This window comes from Perca fluviatilis, chromosome 8 (assembly GCF_010015445.1).
Source record: "Perca fluviatilis chromosome 8, GENO_Pfluv_1.0, whole genome shotgun sequence".
NCBI classification, from domain to species: Eukaryota; Metazoa; Chordata; class Actinopteri; order Perciformes; family Percidae; genus Perca; species Perca fluviatilis.
Window position 1 is genome coordinate 9157054 of NC_053119.1, and position 22471 is coordinate 9179524.

The window sequence follows — 22471 nt, forward strand, 5'->3', positions numbered from 1 at the left end:
CTTTGAATGTTCACATGTTCCACCAAATGGTTACATCTTGCCAGTCCGACATGCCGCCACTCCGACATGCTTCTATTCAGACATGCCGCTATTCCAACATGCTGCTGTTCCCTTTCCCTAACCCTAACCCCTAACCCTAATGGAAACAAAAGTTGTCGGAGTGGTGGGACGTTTGAACACAATGGAAGTGCCGCCACTCCCACAATTAGACGTCAATGTCGGAGTGGGGGTATGGCGGAATGGATGGCGGAACCCCCACCAAAACAAGTTCCTTCCCAAGGCTATTTTGCAGAGGTACTGTTGCTCCGTACGGCACTTAGCACCCTGATTGGTTTAAAAATATGCCAATAAACCATCCCGGAATGCTGTGTATATATAGGCTATATATCATTTTGACTTGTCTGCCGCGATTTCCTTCCGTTTCCAAATCAAAACAAAATGGCTGCCCGCCGCGGTTACTTGGACAAGAAACTTAAGTAAAAATTCCATTTTATCGTGCACCGTTAACGTTAGAGGATAACATATTGTTTCATCCAGAGTTTTTAAAGACCTTCTGGGTTTTCCAAACATGACCGAAATGCCGAAAACGTTAGTTTAGCTAGCTAAATTAACGTTATCTCTGTGACCTGAATGTATGCTAAGGTTAGCTAGCTAGCATGTCTGTCCTGTTAAGCAGACTTTTGTGCTTTTTAAAGTTGATTTTAACTCATAGTTCCGCAGCTCAACCCTTAACTAAACTAGGTACTTGTCTGTTTCAACCCTTTATACCGAGCAAAATAATCTCCAACACCAAAACCTTGAATTTGAACTAAACATGGCCCTTCTTCTTCTTCTTCTTCTTCTGATTGTTTATTGGCGGTTGGTAAACATGGCCCTAATCGGAATTATCCTTTATCTTTGTCAAGCTATGTGATCCTGTGTGGATGAATAGCCTACTGTACACTCCCCCTTTTATGTGTAGCCTATGTGTGTGCACGTGTCCTCCCTCCCCTTCACACAGCCCTCTCTCCTCCGGAGCACCGAGGCGCACAGAGACGCGACTCCAGCGCGCTGCAGCTCCGCGTCCGCGTTTCTCTCTCTCTCTCTCTCCGGTGCTTGGCGCTTCCAAAAACAAACGGCTTGTTGTCTTTTCGTTGCAAGGCTCCCCCCCCCACCCCTCACCCCCTCCTTATCATCTCGGTTCCTCTCATGTCGCCTTTAAGGCGCTGGATACGGGGCGATTTGTGACCGACCAAGCAGCAGCTCGATGAATATGGCGTGTATTGGGGACGCAGACCCTTTTACCGCTGCGATACCTGCCACCAAAGTTGAACTCACGGTTTCTTGTCGGTGAGTACAAACTGTGCTGTTTTCCACACAGTCTACTGCTGTTAGAAATACAAACGACATGTTTATATCTATGTGTGAAATTGTTTAGTAGTTTTGATATTTGACACTTGAGCGGGAGTAATTGTCGGCCACTGGATGGATGTAGTGGAGAGTAAAGGCACCAGGAACTCCGTTCGCTGCCGTTTAAATTGCTGTTATTACTGAGTTTGGCCTGATATACATCCTTTTAGGGTTCAGTTCTCGTTCTATACAGTAGAATAGTGGAAGTTGCATGGTAATATATAGGGACTTAGATAGGGTTTGCCTATGGTCGCCAGATGGAAATCAGAGTTGACATGTATTTACTGTACTGCTCTGATACAGATGCCCATATGCACATCTGTGGGAATTTATGTTTTATCACAGCAAATAGCCACTTTTTCGTGCCTGGTAACAATCTACAAATTCTATGAATGCAATGGGGGGGGGCAGACTGGATGAAGCATGCATGGGCAGTGTGTTTGGTTCGGAAGGTAGATTTACTACTGAAGCACTATCCTCTCCACTCCGTTCTTATAGCTCTAATAGTAGAGGGGTGTACTGTAGGTGGTGTTGGGAGGAAGAGAGTTATTTCTGGATGCTGCAACTGGCCGATAAGACACACCTCCTATAGTCACCCCTAATCACAGTTTATGTATTTTATTAAATAGGCTATATATCTATATATCTATATTAGAGCTGAGACACTTGAGTTGATCCACAGAAAATGAATTAGTGACTGTTTCGATAATAGATTCATTGTGAGTTTTCAATCAAAAACACCAATCATTTCTGGGTACAGCTTCTCAATGTGAGGATTTGCTGCTTTTCTCTGTTTTATATGACAGTAAAGTGAATACCTTTGGGTTTTGGACTGTTGAACAGACAAGATAAAGATGTCATCTTGGGACTATGGGAAACTGTACTAGACATTTTCACTGTTTTCTAGACTGATTGATCAATTAAACGCAAATAATGTCTTCTGTGCATGCATGGAGATGAGTAACACAAATTAAGGTAAAAAACAACATAAAGTGTCTTTGTACGGTGTTTTTCCAACACTTGCTTGCAGAACAGCCCTAGTTTAGGGCTGCAACTATTATTTTCAATATGGATTTACCTGCATATCATTACCCTGAATATGATTGGGCATTTATTCCTACTTTCTAGCATTTTATTGACCATCAATATTTGTTGTTGTTGTTATAACTGTTTTTGCTCTACCTCAGTACTATTTAGCATTGATTCTCCAACGTCTCTGCTGGAGCGATGAACAGCTTTCTTCCAAACGATATTACCTCCTTTTGATGTTTTAATGATGATGATGGTGGTGGTGGTGGAGAGCCTCTTCTGGCACATTGCTCCAATATCTGTCATAGGTGTTAAGTTAGATTGAGATCTGATGACTTTAATAGCTATAAAATATGATTTACATCATTTCTTTTTTTAAATCAAACTACAGTTGATTTATTATTGACAGAAAATGAAACAGCAACACTTCTGATAACTGATTAATCGTTAGTCTTTTTTTCAAACACAAATGTGCTTTTTTTCTTTGATTTCTATGATTTCTATTCATTCTTCACCTGGAGGCAGTTCACAAAAACAATATCATCCCAAGGTCCACATCATAGCTCTTCTGAAGCTTTCAATCCTCCTCCTGATCTTCATCAGCAGATGGAGTTTGCCCAGTTGTCATGGAATTGTATTGCTATTTTGAGCACTTTAAGGTCTTCTTGACAATGTTGGCTTAAAAGCTAAGACTAAAATTGAATTGCTTGGAAATATGAAATGATTATTCTTTTGGGTTTCTGACTGTTGGCTGGACAAAATAATCAATTTGAATTCCGCAACTTGCACTTGAATTAGGGTAAAAGCCTTTTTTCATCTTTTTAATGTTGTTTTTATCAACAAAAACATCAGGAAAATATACAGCAGATTACAGGATAAAAAAAGTATTTGTTAGTTGCAGCCATACATCAAACCATTCAGCGACCTCTCCTTCCCTGTATGGAAGCATCTGCGTTCGTTTCGTTTCTTCACTCATTTATTCATATATTTTTCCTTTGATTTTTTCACCTATCGCTATAATATCAATACAGTATTGAGATAGGAGAGTGTCATATCTAGGATTTTGGATATCTTAATATTATAATATACTGTAGCTGTATGTCTTATTATGTTCTCTTCAGTTCCACCCCTGATCATCATAGCCACACTACTATGATCACTTTCATGTTTCTTGTGTGTAAACTAAGCACCTTGGGCTGCAACTAACGGTTACTTTCATTGTCAGAAAATAATGAAAACGTACATCAAAATTTCTCAAAACCCAAGATGACGTCTTTAAATAGCTTGTTTTGTCTGTCCAGCCAATATTTATTTAGTTTAGTATCATATTAACAGAGAAAAGCTGCAAATACTCACATATGAGAAGCTGCAACCAGCAATGTTTTTGGCATTTATGTTTGAAAAATGACAAACTATTAATCAATAATCAATATAGTTGCTTCTTAATTTTGTCTATTTACTATTCCATAAATCAACTAATTGTTTCATCTCTAAAAGCACCAGTCACCACAAAACTATCTTCCGTAATATAATGATTAAAACATGGTGCGATATCATTATATATATATATATATATTTATATATATATATATATATATATATATAACATAAATGTTGAGGTATTTAGGTGCAATCAATAAATATTGTGATATTTTATTATTCACTATCATCCATCTCTGTAGGTTTAGGAGGAAGTTGTGTTTTTTGAAAGATGTCGTTTTACTGGAAAACTAAGTCTTGTAAACCTGTTTTGAGACACATAATGAACACAAGAACAAAGAGTTTGGACAGAATTTCCACTGACCTAAAATCTGCCAGCTGCTGCAGGAGACCGAGCTGCTGTTGTTGTTTATGTCGGTCTAAGATAAAAGCCTGCTAATGACTCGACAGAAGAAGTCAGCCTGGTAATGACCTGAATGATTTTGAGATCAGAGCCTGTGAAGACTTTTCTTCCAAAATTGATGAAGCCACCATCTGGACAAAATAATTGTTCTTTTGAAACGATGGCATCATGAAAGAAAAGCTATTTTGTTAAGAGTTATGAAACATCTAAGGGTGCGCCAATCAATCGGCCACTGGTCGGTATTGATCGATATTTTGGATTGGACATCAAGAACCGGTTCCAACATGGAAGCGTTTTTATTTTTTATTTTATTGGAAGCATTTGGAAAATTGGGTTTCGAATCCGATCATTGGTTCCAAAATTAACGTGCACAAGTTTTGGTTTCCGTAGCAGCCACCGTACTTCCAGGCACTTGGTTGTGTTGCAGCCATGGAGCATAGTAAGCGGCGCTCTAAAGTGTGGCTTTATTTTAAGTTGAAAAAGCCCAGTAAAACTGTAAATCACCATTGAATCAAAATAAAATTTTGTGAGAAGAAATCCCCATAGTCTGCTGCAACAGCACCGTTTGACTGATAAGTACAAAATTCCAGGAATATTCAAGGTGGAAACTTTTCATGGCAATTAACTGGAATGTTGAATCTGGAAATTACTGGGAATAAACTGGAAATTTAGTTATGTTCCTCTTATCTGTGAGATAAGCATATGACCCATTTCAACTCCATCCCTCAAAGAATCGGTAAGATAAGTACCAATATATTAATTCTAAATAGTTTGTTCGGTAGTCTCTAAGCCAATCAGAAGAACCAATCAGATGATGCAAAACACGTGAGGCAATGTTTCTACGCGCCCCTAAAATAGCTTTGGCGATCTGGCAGTTTTTCCAGGTGTCTGAAAAAGCCAATACATTTCCAATTTGCAAAGTGTGATCCAAGGAAATCCATTGTGGAGGAACGCAAGTTGAGTGACAAGTTTTATGTCAGTTTTCAATGCTGTGAGCTGCGCAAACCATAATCTCATTAGCCTTCATTGTATTGAGTTGGTGGCTGAATTCTAATTGACAGATATCTCAACACCTCTGAGGATTGAGACAATATGTTGAGAAAACATGTTTTCTAGGCTTATAAGCTACTTATTTATAACAGAAAGCCTGTGTTACAAACTGGAGGTGTGGAGTGTAAAAGGCAGGAGTGTTGACCAGACAGTGAGGGTCAAATGCAAGATGCTATCGATGTGCATTATGGTAAAAATTCTGAATTTTTGATGCATGGTCCTAACAGGCAGGCTATCTCTCTGTGTCGATTTTGACCATTCCTTTTTTTTACCATTCTGAAAGCTGAAAATATTGCTCTACCCCAGCAGTGATGTAGAAGTGTACTCCAGGTTGTATCACACCATGACATCAGTGTTGGCTGTCACGACATCATATGATTACGTTTATGTGACAAGGTAGACCATCCTTTTTCATCATTGACGCGAGGAAGAGTATCCTAGACGTCGTTTTAGCATTATGCACAACCATGCTATAGTTAGCCAAGCAACTATAAAACTTTGAATTTACACAAATAGGCAGAATTTCCTGTCGAGAAGAAAGCAGGCAACTTCAGCGTCCCTTTTTAAAATCCTTGCTCCTTTCCATCTTTGGTCTTGTTGCTTTGCCTGTCGCGTGGTCCTTTAAATTCTCTTGTTAACTTCTTTGGTGTCTCCGTTATCTTCTGCACCTCCCTGGCATTCGTCACGGAGCCACTGGGTGTAGAAGTGCGAAAGGCAGAGGTACGTCCCTCTTTTGCTAATGTATTTTAAAGATGGAGGCGCTACATGGCGGCCGCCATTCGAGCGACTCGCTCCTATGTTTTCTGAATGATTCTAAATGGCAGATTCTATGCGTACGAGAATACTTTGATTAGTTGGTGGAAGTAACTACACATGAATGAGCACATATTTGTGAAAGAACAAAAGTTTTTTTGCTAAGAATCAACTAAAACAATTACACAGTGGAGCTTTAACCATTTAGATTAATTATTTTTAAACAGAAACAACCGATTGTCCATGTACAGCACTTTGATCAACTTGCTTGTTTTTAAATGTGCTTTAGAAATAAAGTTTGATTGATTGATTGATTGATCACTGTTTTTTAACTGCAGAGCTGAGAGCAGAGTCAACAGCCTCAGGCTCAGTCAGCACACTCACCAACACAAAATTTACCAGCCCTGAGCCGGTGGGTGGTGTGATTTTCCCACTTTGGTGTCTCTGCTTGTCGGCAAAGCTACTGAAGCATTCAGTCTAGATAGATCGCATCCTTCAGTGAAAGCCCTCCTTCACTCAATAAATCCAAACCATAGCTGCACTCATCATGTGTGTAGTCAAGCAGAAGAACTGACAGATTTATTAACTCAAGTCCAATATTGTGCATCAGTGAGAAGAAATCCCCATAGTCTGCTGCAACAGCACTGTTCGACTGATTAGGGCTGCAAAATTCCAGGAATATTCAAGGTGGAAACTTTTCATGGCAATTAACTGGAATGTGGAATCTGAAAATAACTGGGAATGAAATGGAAATATAGTTTTTATTTGCTCAGGCTGTATTTACCATGTCATATGCAGATAGAAACAAAGCTTATACCACATCATAAGGAGACATAATCCATAAATTAGCCAAATAAATCCATACATTTGTCAAATCCATTCGATGTGAAATGCGCCATGTGGTGAGTTAGCTAGTTGACTAATGGGGAAAGGCTACTTTGAATATTTGAGACGACAATGTAAGCTGTGTGCAAACTAAGGGTTTTTAAAAAAATGTCTCAATTAGCATGCTAAATCTAGCTTCATCCCACATGGTAATAAGCTAGCTAGCAAAAACTAGCAGAAGGTGTTAATAAATTATAAACTGTGTACTTTGCTTTAGGCTACCATCTGCTGGTTAACTGAAATATTATTAAAAAAAATATTCACTCCAGTAGTATAGTCAAAACTTCCCTAGAAGGATGTAGTCATTTGACTCAGACAGTGCGGTAATGTTGGCGGTAGCGTTGGCTGCACATGTGGTGGGAGAATGCACTGTACATGCATGCAGAGGGTTGTAATTTTACAGAGTTCCTATTTAACGGGATGCTGGCAAATGATCTGCTGAATGCAGTGCATGGTTACAATTCAATGAAATGGGCATACTTGTAACCGAAACGTGCCGCAAGACCTAGTAATGCTTTCTTATGTGTATTTTCCCTCAAAACAAGTTTGCTATTAAAAGGTATGATTTTTTTTAATTAAAATTGGATAGTAAACAGCGAGTCCAGGCAGGTCTTTAGAGCTGCAGACGGTCGGTCCTCTGGGAATGTTTGTGCACAAAGATGTCGGTGTTCACGGTGGTGTGGCTGTCAGCTGATCTGAGTGGTCCACAGCGGAGAGATAGCCGTGACCTTTAGGCGCAAAAGGTGGGAAGCGTATCCCGTCGAAGAATTGACGTGTTGTGATGTGGCTGTATTGAAGCTGGACGCTGACCTGCTGAGAGACTGGTCAATCTGTCACAGCCGATGTTGCACTTTCCACGAGTGAAGCGATGAAAGAGACAGAAAGACTTGTTGAAACAGAGAAAGAATCCTGTGTGCATGTTTCTCATGTTTTAGTACACACAAACAACCAACATCACTGCAATATTAAGCAAGTTTACCAGACACATTAATTTGCTGTAAAGCACTTTTGTGTAAAGTGCTAAATAATTCTTAACTCTGAACACGCAGAAATGATACACTCCAGAACTTGCCTGAGAATTAGGGATGTCTTGATCCCGATCCCGATCACCGGATCGGATCGGAGACGTTTTTGGCATTTTTGAACTGTCCGGGGATCGGCATTTACCCCGATTATCTTACTCCGATCATTTACATCAGCTTGTAGTGATCGCCACCTTTAATCACACACGCCCTGCACCCATACCTGTCAAGTATCCCGTTTTGGCCGGGAAAGTCCCGTATTTTACCCTTCTTTCCCGCCGTCCTCCCGTATTAGTATTTTCCCGTAAATCTCCCGTATTTTAACCTGCGTTATTAAAAAATAATAATAGCCCGGGCCCGAGCAGAGTAAAAAAAACAAAAACATTCCCAATCTGAGTTCTGTCACTAGCCTCGCGATAACTTCCACCTGCAGTAGCCTACTACAGATACTGTAGATGACATACTGAAAAAAGAAAAAAAACAGAGACGGATGATGGACGCTACGACAGAGACGGTGCGCTGCCAAAACTTCTGAAGGCTTTACTATGCATTCCCCATAGCAATGCAAGTTCAGAAAGGGTGTTTAGCATGGTACGAAAGATTGTTACAGAGAATAGGATGACGTTAGACAACAGAACTGTTTGCACTCTACTCTCATGTAAAATTACAGTTTTTCCTATTGCTAAAACACAATTTTGCAAACTAGTGTGGTTTTATCAAAATACCTAATACAATTCACACAACCACACACCCAAACTGCAAAATACCATATATATCCTGCAAAATGAAGCACTGCAACCAAAACTACATATATCATTATCAAAATCAAACTTTTGCACCACATGGCACACACTTCATTCATATTACCAGATTTTTGTCTAACCAACTACACACTGTTGGGCATAATGAAAAGCACTCTCATCTTTAGAATGCTTTGCCATAATACTAAAATAGTTCAAATTGTAGAAAATTCATCAGATTGTTCACATGCACAGACCTTATCATGGTCATTGCATTTCTGTGCGTGATTTTCATTTTTATTTTTATTCTTATGTATGTGTGATATATGTGTGTATATGTGTTTTTTGTGTTACAGTAAGGTTGTCTAAGCTACTGGATCCTAAAATTTCCTTCGGGATGAATAAAGTATCTATCTATCTATCTAGCTGCAGATACACACACTTGATGTTGAAACATTTATGTTTGAATTTTTAACCAAACAAGTCAGTGGACAGCAGATATATTTACATAGGACTGAACAGAAATATGCTCACAACAAACAGTAAACTGAAAAAGAAAATTGCAGAAAAAATATATAGAAAAAAAAGAGGTGCTCACATGTGGTCTTTTTATAGTGCTTACTTTATGATTGAAGTGGTAACAATAAAGCATTGAGGTGTTTGGCCAGGTGGCGCATATGTTGGCCAATTAGCTCATGTAGTGTCATTTTGAATGGCAGTGTTTAGAAATGGCAGACATGTGACTTTATGTCAGATTGTTGTGTCTTATGCAGAGAACCGTGTTCAGTGCATTTAAAAAGGGCCATTTCGAATTGCAAAATGTGTATAAAGCAGAAAATGTGTTTAGACTTTTGGAGACTTGAGAAGAGGTTTTGCTCTCTGTGTGTCAGTTTAAATAATTGTGCTATGCATGTCATTTTAGTGTGTTAGCAATTGGAAAAAACTGTAACCACTCCGGCCCAGCCCACAAATACACTCCTTCCAAAACAGTCTTAAAGAATGCAAAGTCTGCAACAAATTTGTACAATAACTCACTAAAAGAGTAAAGAAAAGTTATGTGAAATGAAAAGAAAAACTGTAAAAGAAAAGCAATATGAAATGAAAAGAATGTGTGGAATGAAAATAAAATGTAAATGTAAAGACAAGCAATGTTATAAATTGTAAATTTTTTCAGCATTCTGCATCAAGTGGTGATTTTAGCTTTCTTGTACACTTGTCTTAAAATGTAAGCCATAATGGAGCTTGGTTGGGGTGGTGGGACTGCTCGCGGTGGGGCCCGGAAAATTTCCCCTTATTTTCAAATCCAAAACTTGACAGGTATGCCTGCACCACAGACAGACTGCCTGGATGCCGGCACTTTCGAACCAAGATGGGCGCGCGGCCACTCACCAGACGTCTGTCCAGAGTATCTCGTAGCTTGCCAGCCCTTGGCAACAAGTAAAAAAGGAATAATAATAATACATTTTATTTGTAACGCACTTTATATTTAAGCAATTCTGAAAGTACTATGTAGAAATGCCAAGGAGAAAAAAGTATTCAAATTAAAAGAAACAACTAAAGGACAAGGAAACGGGTAAGAAATCAGCCAAAAGCTCTGTAGAAAAGGTGGGTCTTAAAGGGATAAGCCACCGTTTGTTGAAATAGGGCTTATCACGGTCTCCCCTAGCTGTAGATAGGTGGGCCAACGCATTTTTTGTACATGCATTGTTTTAGTCCTGTGCAACACCGGCAGCGAGTTAGCTTAGCGTAGCGAATGGAATCCTATGTTGCCGGTTAGCATGTTGTGAGTAAAAGTGAGCCAACAAAAAACAACCTAATTACTTGCACTGAGACAAAAAATGCGTTGGCCCACCTATCTACAGTTAGGGTAGACCGTGATAAGAACTATTTCAACAAACGGTGGCGTATTCCTTTAAGGCCGCGTTTAAAAGCATCCACAGTCTGTGGTGTCCTCAGGTGGTCAGGGAGGGAGGAAGCCAGAGCGGAGGGAACATGTGGAGGTTTGTGGGGCAAGGAGTTCCTTGAGGTAGAGGAGAGCATCACCACAGATGCACTGGTGGGTAAGAAGGGAAACCTTGTACTCAATCCCGAGTGAGACTTGAAGCCAGTGGAGTGATTTGAGGATGGGGGTGATGTGGTCATGTTTGCGCACCCTCAGTAAGATCCTGGCAGCGCCTGGATGAGACAAAGGCATGGACAAGATTTTTTTACAGAAGCGGATTACTCTAATTTTCCACCCTTCTTCCGTGATTCCACCAGGAAACCGCGCTTTCAGGCCGTTACTCCATGGAGCCGACATCGGTAAACATCCTAAAGAGAACTGTTTTGGTGTAGAGTTCATTTGCTGCACTAATTTAAATGTATTAAGCTTACGACATATTTTAGTTACTGTGTTTACTTAGTTATTATTGTACAACAAAAATATCGGTGTGCAGCTCTATTGTATTGGCAGATATTCAATATAAAAGAAATCGGATCGGGGGGGTCAAAAAAGCTGATTGGGACATCCCTACTGAGAATTATGATGTTTTTAAGCTTTCTTCAGTATCAAAGTAATCCAGTGATAGTTGTCTGTACATCCATGGGTACAGTGCAAACAGGAACTGCTAACTACTTCGGCATACTTTCATTGGTGCCAATTTGACAAATAAATGGGGTTGTAGCCCACAGCTAACTGACTCCACGGCAACATCATACTTCCTTTTCACAATCCCCAAAGCCCCCCCAAGTTATGGGAACTGTAGGTCGGGGGGAGTAGATTGTGTCTCCTATCTGAGTGGTACTGCAGCTGTTGACAGATAGAAGTTTGTAGGTTTAAGGAGGTAAATCTGGTGAAGTGATCGTAGGAGTTCTGTGTCAGGAGATAAAATGTGTTATAAGAATGTCTGCCAACTAATCACAACACACGATCAAAACTTATTTAAATATTAAAATCAAAATATTTGAAATACTTATTTACAATGTGGAATTAGACACGCGCTCTAACTTTATGTTTAAAAACACGTAAGATGTAAGATTTTGTTTGCAATTAGATTTTTAGATTGCTGCTATAAATGGTTGACTTGAGTCATAGTCAAATGAACACAGGACTAAAATTATAAAAACAAACAAAAAAAACACTATCTTGTCATAAGGGAGAGTAAATGAGAGCAGCGAGGCACTCTGTACACTGTTATAATTAGGTGCAATAATTCCTCCAGGTACAGGTTATGTTTATGTAGTTTATCACTTTTTCCTACTTTCTGAAGAGGTAGATCTGTTGACTACCAACTAAAACTAAGTACAACTTCATGTTAAAACACAGCTTTAATGAAACCAAGTGAAATGAAAATAAAGATAAAGATTCCCTGTTTCCCCTCCACCTCTCCTTCGCGGTGGTGCTTCCCCTTGTGACTTTGCTACTGGTGTTGGTCCTGGTTACAAATCCTTCACCATTTAGGTGGAACAGATCAAAGAGCGTAAAACCAACAGATCAGGGCAGCCTCATGTGTCAGGACCAAACCACACGAGGCCCAGTGGGGGTCTTGCTGAGTGGCTGCATTAATGAGCTTTGAAGTTGTCATTTGGCCTAATTAAGGCCCATCCAGCCACTGTAGCTTCACCTGGTTACCTCAGAGAGCCAATGTGGCTCCATCACATTACTAACCAGCTCACCTCCTGCCCCCTCTGTTCCTCTGCTTTCATCTTTTGCACAGCCACTTTTCTCCATCTCTGTGATTTGATGCGGGCAGATTTGATGACATTCTGTTGATCAGTGTTTGATGTGATTTTAACGTGGTTAGGGTGCTTCAAGCTTAAAATAATCCAGGGATTTTTAGACTTTCTAAGCAGGCTGTACATACATGACAGTATAACATAGAGCATTTTACAGTGATGTAATTTGTAATGCTTTATAGTTAATATGCATTCTGTAACTGTGTTATCTGTATTTGAGAAAAATGTGCTTAGAAAATGTGCACTTATGGTGGTTGCAGTTGCTATTTATTCTTATTTAATGTGGAAGTTTGTTCTTCCAAAGTTGCTCCAACATTATTACCTTCACATTCACACGGACTTCTTACAGTATGTTGTGACTTAGGATTCATTTAGTTCATTATTTGACGCACATCACTTTCCCCACAGCACACATACAAACACAAACACAGAATCTGACAAAATCGTTGAGAGTTTAGAAAGGGTCTCAGCTCAGTCAGCAGCTCAGAGCTTTCTTCAGACTCTATAGACCTGATAGATCTGGTGTTATCCTCCCAGCAGGACGAGCATGTGCTGTTCATTACTGAGGGGACCTCTTTATTAGATATTTAGCTCCACAGACAACTGCAACAACACTAACAATAAACAAACCTGCACATTTGCTGGAAGGCTAAATATCAAACTAGTGGACATAGGTTACGCAACATGGCATCATGACTTTGCGTTAACATACACGCCACTTTCCTAAAGCCAAATGGCGTGTTATCTGTACGCATTTTGAGCTATCCACGTGGATGTCTACGCTGTATACAGCGGATGTAAACATACACACCACGTGGCGTCGCCACGTTGCGTGTTGTCGCGAGAACGTGCCGTACTATCACTAGAACAAAAAAAAAAGAAGAAAAAAAATAGGTTGGGTTTAGGAAAAGAACATTGGGAAAGGCTTTAGTAACACAAAAAAAAAAAAAATACGGCAAAACCACGAAGGTGACCAACACGCTTAGGAAAACAATAAGCGGTTGGGTTTAGGAAAGAAACATTGGGGAAGGCTTAAAAAAACATTTCCAAAAAAAAAAAAAAAAAACAACAGCTGAAAAACTCCACACACAAGAGGTGAACCTGGCTTTCCTGGGTGAAAGTCCTGTGTTTTACCTAGACACCACCCCAACCAACCTCTTTCTGTGGACTTACGTCCCTTCATACTACTCGCTACGGCGAAAATCCACACCTAATGTAGGTCAATGGCAGCCGAACGGCGTTGAAAAACACTCTAAAAAGCGATTATGCGTCTTGATAACGCGCCAAAATGGCATACGAATTGGCGTGTCATACATACACCACTTTATGAGATCAGTCTGGGTTACGAGATGGGAGTGGCCACAGCGGACCTCTCTGACTTTAAGAAGCAAGAAGACAAAGAGGTTTTCTAGCTGAGAAGGTTTCCTTGCTACTTGTGCTCCCGTGGAGTCTGGTGAGCGTAGGCTGGCACTAACACTGCCCGGGTTAATGCTTCCAATCCCATAGGTGCCACCCAGGATAAAAATGTCCTGGAGACTAGGCACTCACAGGCATCTCATAGCATGTGTTAAAGTAGCTGGAGGAAACTGAATGGTTGAAAATTGTTGTGTTGAGGGCTGTTTCACAACTTTTATGTACTGTATGCTGATTTTCGACTAGAGATGTCACAAAAAACGGTACTTCAGTACCAAGTCGGGACCAAAATTCTGAAAACGTGACGGTACTCGTTTTTCAGAAAGTCGAGAGAAGAAAAAAAAAAAGACACTGAAAAATGTCATGATTCTTGAGGGTTAGGGTACCCTATTCTTCACATGTAGCACACAACAGGAGATTGTGTGTTTTGTGTTCTTACTTACTGGAAATACTTTGTAATTTGGTCATGAACAGACTCTTCAAGTCTCTTGCAGTTCCTTAAATTTGTCAGACGATTTCGGCATTGGCCCTTGCCTTCAGAAGTTCCGGAATCTCGTTGTCTCTCCAGTTCGACATTTTCGTTGGCGCCTTCATATAAATTAACCTTCTTCTTCACCCTCGGATATTTGTTTTTCTTCAGTTTTGTGCCTGCGGCATGATAGAAACGTCATCAACATGTCAACTCGCTCGCTGTGAATTCTCTGGACAATGACCTGCTCTATTCACACTTTGGGCTAAATTGGACATTTCACAGCTGGCAGGGCAAAGTCTGTTTAATGTCCAGTTCAACTGATTAGGACATTTGTGTTCTCACATACGGCGCCTCTGAGTAATGTCTAGATCATTTCAGGGTTGCGGAGGATGTGTGAAAGGGGCTTCAGTGACCGATTTCACATTTCACCCTTATAATAAATAATGAGTGGCGCAGCTTTAAAGGACCATAGTTGTTTTGGATGTTTTATGTCATTTACTACAAACTACATGTTCTTTGCATTAGCAAACTCATTTGCAAATCCAGTTGCTTCTAGATTTTTTTATGTTTTTGCCATCTTGACTAAAAATGGATTTCTGTTCATTTCCACACAATATGAAAATCTGATTATTTCTTTTCTTGCTCAGCATCTCATTATCTTGAAAAATCTGATAAAAAAAAAACACCTCTCCTTTTTACTTTTAAGGCAAAAAAAATGGGTAAAACCTTTAATACAATATGGAAAACCCCTCTGGATTATGCAACCTGACAATTAAACATTAGGGGACTAAAATAAAATTACAGATTAGGGTACTCTTTTTCTTGCCGATTTCTCCAAGTGCACACTCATTCTGGTGAAATCCTATTGGATCCTTTTTAGATATTGTTTTAGGGCTTTTTTCCTTTCAGTAGAAAAAAATTCCGTCCCAATTGCTCTCCAGCAGATGGAATTCCCCCCCCCCCCTCCTTTTCTTCCTCACATACAGGTATTTAAAGCTCCAGCTGCCATGTTGAGGTGGCTGTGATGTAACTGGTGGGATTTCAAATGTAATTCTGGTGTCGAGGAGGGACCTCGTAAATGTTTGATGAACGACGAGGCACTCTGCTCGGACCGCCCAGACGTTTCCAGGGCTGCCCGCGGTGGAAAGGGCTTTTTAAAGAGTCACCCATCTCTATCAGGGCCAGGTGGAAGCCCAAGGGTGCACATGAATCAGATGGAGTTTACCATATCCATATAAGTGTGTGCACTTCTGCCAGCACTCACACACATACAGATGCATCCTGTCTTTCAACACTCCCCTGCTGGTCTCGTCCCCTGCTTCCACTCATACTCCTCTCGCAGGAGGAACAGAGTACTGTATTCTTTTTTATTGTGGACATTCATGCCATTTGGCAGGTGAATTCACCCACTTCTCACTCCGGCACCATCTCTCTGACTTTCCGCCAGTCATAAACACAGCCCCGATATGACTAGGCCTGATTCCATCGCTTATTATCATTTATTTAAGGTCTCAGAGCCGGGGAGAAGCCGATGGGCGTGCCCTGACAGCGAGGCAGCGGAGCGTGGCATTTTAACCATCTGGGCCACACTGGGATCAGCACAACACGAGTGCCTGATCTAGATACATCACTAGCCATCAACGGCTTCAAGACACTCGCTGCTTGTCATACAGGACAGGACGGGCGACAGATAGCATGATAGCAGGAGCCTCTCTCCCCTACCTTCCCCCTTCATCTCTCTTTTTCTCTGTTAGCAGAGCACAATATGGACACGCTGCTGCGATTACTGCAGCCTAAAGTGATACTCAGAATCTCCCTATTAAGAATCAAAATCACATTCTGTAGGCTTGTAAAGTGGCTACCTTGTTTGTTGTGGCTCTTATTTCATGGTGCATAATGGCTAAAGTCGACTTAAATTCATGTCAGTCAAAGAATTCCAAATATGAACTGGAAAAAAAAGCCATCACAGATATCCATAAAGACTTGTCAGACCTCAGCTGCAGCATAATTAATTCCTTCACTTTCCATCTATATGTACAGTATGCTCAAAACATTCATATATTCAGTATAAGTTATAAATGTAACCCCTGTATTAGCTTTTGATGTGGTGTAAAATACTTTCAGCTTCTCCAAACAGTAGATTATAGGCGTAATGTGTCCCACTGGACTTCCAGCTGATGGCCGAAGCACTCCTATTATTTTGTCTTTCTAGGTTAGCTTATTGAAAGCTTTGTGTGGTTTTAACGTGAGATTTGGCAGGAGTACAAGCTGAGTGAGTGAGTGAGTGACGGACTGGTTCAGTTCAGCCCTTTTGGGTATTGTTCGCCTCGTCCCTGTCCTCCTGAGAACCTGGACGCTGTAAGCAAATGACACGGAGTTAAAACCACAAAGGCCAACCACTGACGTAACAGGCCGGGTTTCCCTTCCCCACCCCGAGCTGCTCCTCGCTTCCTTTCTTCTCCGGTCCCAGGCAGCTGTGAGTTGTCGTCTTTGTGTGCATATTTAATTCCTTCAGAGCTGTTTAACCGTGGAGTACCTCAGTGGTGCTGAGCATCTGCCAGCGATGGGACTCTTCGGCGCATTTATCCCTCCCCATGCAAAGAGCAAAGGCTGGAGTGTCATGTAAATTTGATGGCAGCCTCCACTGTTGTTGTTGCTGGCACCCAGGGAGTGCAAAAATGTGGAAAAATAGGTACTCTCTTCTGCTGTTTTCTCTGTATGTTTGAAATATAAATGGGCTCCACTTTGATGTTGCTGCCTCAATGACTGGATGAAATGGCTTTTGTTAATCAAGTCGGAGGAGGATTATGGTTAAACAAGTTGTCGGGGTCAGTCAGGGAGCTAATTAGGTGTGGTCTATTGATGTAATAACTTTCTAGTTCCACATCCTTTGTTGAAGTGGGAGAGCTGTGCAATTATTTTTTATGTCAATGTGTCTCTTTGTTTTCTTGTTTTTCAGAAACCTGCTGGACAGAGACACGTTCTCTAAGTCTGATCCAAGTAAGCTTGACACACACACACACACACACACACACACACATACACACACACACACATACACACACACACACACGCTCTGCCTCGCCTGTGTGAATCAGTAGACATTTGCATATGTCAGGGGTCGTATTCGTCACTGTTCTCTCTCCCAACGTGAGTGAGGGGAACCAGATCATCCTCACACAAACCAGCCACTTCCCTCCTACAGATTAAAGGAACACACACACACACACACACACACACACACACACGCACGCACACACATTCACACATACACACTCCTCACTCCCTTGACAGCTGAGGTTCAATTTGGCAACTGGTCCAGTGGTATTTAAAGGCCCAGTCTGCAATCCAACATTAATATGCCTTGATAGAGAAATGTAAAGTGCTGGATTGAAGATGTTTTCCATTATATACACTACTGGTCAAAAGTTTTAGAACACTCCAATTTTTTTTGTTTTTTTATTGAAATTTTAGCAGTTCAAGTCCAATGAATAGCTTGACATGGTACAAAGGTAAGTGGTGAAATGCCTGAGGTTAAAAAAAAGTAAGGTTACCCAAAACTGAAAAATAATGTACATTTCAGTATTTTACAAAAAGGCCTTTTTCAGGGAACAAGAAATGGGTTAACAACGTAGAGCTGTTCTGCAGCAATGGAGGTTGATCAAGCTTTGAAAGTTGGTGCTACCAATTCCCACAGGTGGTCCAACTTGTCTGGATTACTTACAACCCCCTCTGTTTGTATTAAAGTATTGTTGGAACACACTCTGGTACCATACCCTCGTGAGCATTATTTGAACGGTATTGTACTGCAGAAAGTAGTGTGGCTATAAAAATGGCGGGAAAAAGGCAATTAACAATGGAAGAGAGACAGACCATCATAACACTTAAGAATGTTGGTCTTTCCTACAGAGAAATTGCGAAGAAAGTCAAGGTGTCAGTGAGTACAGTATTCTTCACCATCAAAAGGCACTTAGAAACTGGGGAAACTCTGACAGGAAGAGGTCTGGCAGACCCAAAGCCACAACAGAATCAGAAGACAAGTTTCTGAGAGTCAACAGCTTGCGTGATAGGCGGCTCACAGGACAACAGCTTCAAGCTCAGCTTGATAGTGGTCGTAATAAGCAAGTCTCAGTTTCAACTGTAAAGAGAAGACTTCGAGCTGCAGGTTTGATAGGTCGAGTTGCAGCAAGAAAGCCATTGCTAAGAAGTCAGAATAAGAAAAAGAGGCTTGCCTGGGCCAAGAAACACTGCCAATGGACTACTGAAGACTGGAAGAAGGTGCTATGGACTGATGAATCAAAATTTGAAATCTTCGGTTCATCACGCAGGATTTTTGTACGCCGTTGAGTAGGCGAAAGGATGTTTCCTCAGTGTGTGACATCAACCGTCAAACATGGAGGAGGAAGCGTGAGGATCTGGGGCTGTTTTGCTGGATCCAGGGTCGGTGATTTGTACAGAGTGAAAGGCACCCTGAACCAAAACGGCTACCACAGCATTTTGCAGCGCCATGCAGTAACCTCTGGTATGTGCCTAGTTGGTCAGGGGTTCATCCTTCAGCAAGATAATGACCCAAAACATAAGTCCAAGCTATGCCAGAACTACCTTAGCAAAAAAGGTGTGTTCAGCTGTTATATTTGCCGAAGGGGGCTACTTTGATGAGTCAAAAATGTAGAATACATTTTGGTTTATAAATTGATTCCATGATTTCTTTTTTAACTTAAATTGTTCATTTGTTCTATTCTTTCATTTCAGAGTACAAGAAGACATTGAACTGCATGAATGAAAAATTGAGGTGTTGTAAAACTTTTGACTGGTAGTGTATACAGTGCCTTGCGAAAGTATTCGGCCCCCTTGAACGTTTCGACCTTTTGCCACATTTCAGGCCTCAAACATAAAGATATAAAACTGTAATTTTTTGTGAAGAATCAACAACAAGTGGGTCCCAATTATGAAGTGGAACGAAATTCATTGGCTATTTCAAACTTTTTTAACAAATAAAAAACTGAAAAAGTGGGCGTGCAAAATTATTCAGCCCCTTTACTTTCAGTGCAGCAAACTCTCTCCAGAAGTTCAGTGAGGATCTCTGAATGATCCAATGTTGACCTAAATGACTAATGATGATAAATAGAATCCAGCTGTGTGTAATCAAGTCTCCGTATAAATGCACCTGCTCTGTGATAGTGTCAGAGGTCCGTGTAAAGCGCAGAGAGCATCATGAAGAACAAGGAACACACCAGGCAGGTCCGAGATACTGTTGTGGAGAAGTTTAAAGCCGGATTTGGATACAAAAAGATTTCCCAAGCTTTAAACATCCCAAGGAGCACTGTGCAAGCGATAATATTGAAATGGAAGGAGTATCAGACCACTACAAATCTACGAAGACCCGGCCGTCCCTCTAAACTTTCAGCTCATACAATGAGAAGACTGATCAGAGATGCAGCCAAGAGGCCCATGATCACTCTGGATGAAATGCAGAGATCTACAGCTGAGGTGGGAGACTCTGTCCATAGGACAACAATCCATCGTATACTGCACAAATCTGGCCTTTATGGAAGAGTGGCAAGAAGAAAGCCAGTTCTTAAAGATATTCATAAAAAGTGTCGTTTAAAGTTTGCCAAAAGCCACCTGGGAGACACACCAAACATGTGGAAGAAGGTGCTGTGGTCAGATGAAACCAAAATCGAACTTTTTGGCAACAATGCAAAACGTTATGTTTGGCGTAAAAGCAACACAGCTCATCACCCTGAACACACCATCCCCACTGTCAAACATGGTGGTGGCAGCATCATGGTTTGGGCCTGCTTTTCTTCAGCAGGGACAGGGAAGATGGTTAAAATTGATGGGAAGATGGATGGAGCCAAATACAGGACCATTCTGGAAGAAAACCTGATGGAGTCTGCAAAAGACCTGAGACTGGGACGGAGATTTGTCTTCCAACAAGACAATGATCCAAAACATAAAGCAAAATCTACAATGGAATGGTTCACAAATAAACATATCCAGGTGTTAGAATGGCCAAGTCAAAGTCCAGACCTGAATCCAATCGAGAATCTATGGAAAGAACTGAAAACTGCTGTTCACAAACGCTCTCCATCCAACCTCACTGAGCTCGAGCTGTTTTGCAAGGAGGAATGGGCAAAAATGTCAGTCTCTCGATGTGCAAAACTGATAGAGACATACCCCAAGCGACTTACAGCTGTAATCGCAGCAAAAGGTGGCGCTACAAAGTATTAACTTAAGGGGGCTGAAATAATTTTGCCCAATATTTCAGTTTTTTATTTGTTTAAAAGGTTTGAAATATCCAATAAATTTCGTTCCACTTCATGATTGTGTCCCACTTGTTGTTGATTCTTCACAAAAAATTACAGTTTTATATCTTTATGTTTGAGGCCTGAAATGTGGCAAAAGGTCGAAAAGTTCAAGGGGGCCGAATACTTTCGCAAGGCACTGTATATATTGTGCAATCTGATCCTGGGGTTATTTTTTAATCAATTTGTTATTGATTATTTTATTTAGGCAAAGTTCTTGTATGGCTTGCTTGTGTTAAGACAACAATTAACATTTGAGAACTTTTGCCTGTTTTTAGGAAAAAGTTGTATATTCCTCAAATTAGTAAAAACAAAAAAATGGTAGGGTATAAAGGTATTGCTCAGTTCTCTGTTCCAAAACTGTCTTCTCAGCACGACTGTTGAAAATGAAACCCAGTCTGACTAAAAGCTGAGAACAGATCCTCTTATACCCACGTACACGGGCACATGTGCACACACAAGCTCGAAGATTGTAAAGTAGTTCCTTGCTGTTTTCATCTGTCGTGCCAGCTTTGTTTTCTGTAACAGACTGTGACAGTCCTGTCTGTTAAAAGCCCTCTAAAAAGTTTAAAAAAAAGAAAGTTGGTTGGCGTTTGGTTACCACGCACTGTTCTTCAGCATCACCTTGCTCCGTCCCCGAAATATTCAGCACTTTTCCGCCTGGGTGCTGTACAGTGAACCCAACAGTGTTTTTAGTGTTGGCCGGTGTTCATGAACCCATAATTGATGAGCTCTTAGAATCGCGGATTGGACCTTTAAGTGTCAGACGGTGGGAGAGGAGGATGAGCATCCCTGCCCGCCCCAACATTTATGCAAGGAGGCACTTGTGCTGCGTCCATGTCTCTGCTCTGCTGACAGCACTGGCCCCAGTCACACAGCATTAGATTGCCTCAGCAGAGAGAGACACACACACACACACACACACACAACACACACACACACACACACACACACACACAGTGTACACATCCAGGGCCTCAGGCAGGCTCACGCACCATATTCATATTAGCTTATAAAGCTGGACAACAATCCAGTGTTTATATGTGTGTGTTTATATGTGTGTGTGTGTGTGTGTGTGTGTGTGTGTGTGTGTGTATTTTTAGGCGCTGCTGGAATGTGAATGTGCTTTGATCAGTGTGCTTCAGCAGATTGGAAAAGGGCATTTAGCAGACAGGAGCATTGCACCGTCGGTATCTCCTACATTCAAAACAGAGATGGTGTTAGCGGTGCTATTGTCAAGCGGTTTCCCTCATCATCAGCCTGCTGAATAGGAAGAGTTGAACGTCGGGCCGGTACAGATGGCGAGGATGCATCGCCATTCATGCCGTGCGATTGATGTATCGCTATTTCCCCCACCCCGCACAATAACGCAGAGACCATGTGTCATTCACTGCATCATTGAAAGATTAAAGGATGTCTGTATATTCAACCAGCTGAGCCCTGGCTTGCTACACACCACCCACAGTGCAACATATACAACATCCAGCCTGACAGTCTGCCAAAACACGGCAAGTTTGAGTGCTTCTGCCGCCGCACCAGACTCAGGGTAATTAGGACGTATTTGTTTGGGTTTTTTTTGCGCTCAAAAAACAGTGTGACATTTTCAACATGGCTGGGAGTCAAAAAACAAAACTAAATGTTTGTAATAGTATAGCGTATCTGGGCTCAGCAGGAGTTTCATTCTAAAAGATGGAAATGTCAGATTTGAGGGTGGGGGTGGAACTGGAATTCATCAGATAGATTTTCACTCACAGTCACAACTGTTGATGAATCTATGATTAAATCCTGTCATGTCATCAGTAGGTGGTAGCGCATATATTAACTCAGGCGTAAATTTACAATTATTTAATGCT

General features: G+C 41.0%; 1 protein-coding gene across 4 annotated transcripts in view; it reads left to right on the top strand.

The window, feature by feature from the left end:
• The first annotated feature begins 431 nt into the window (after positions 1-431).
• Positions 432-22471, top strand: part of LOC120563401 (copine-8-like) — a 74338-nt gene continuing 52298 nt past the window's right edge. For 2 of the 4 annotated variants that reach the window (XM_039807560.1, XM_039807562.1), the window contains exons 1-2: positions 497-1329; positions 17270-17310. In XM_039807560.1, the coding sequence (XP_039663494.1) occupies positions 1247-1329; positions 17270-17310 (124 nt within the window). In that variant the 5' untranslated portion in view covers positions 497-1246. Of the gene's footprint in view, positions 477-496; positions 1330-17269; positions 17311-22471 lie in introns of those variants that run through there. The other 2 variants (XM_039807559.1, XM_039807561.1) reach the window with 2 other exon arrangements.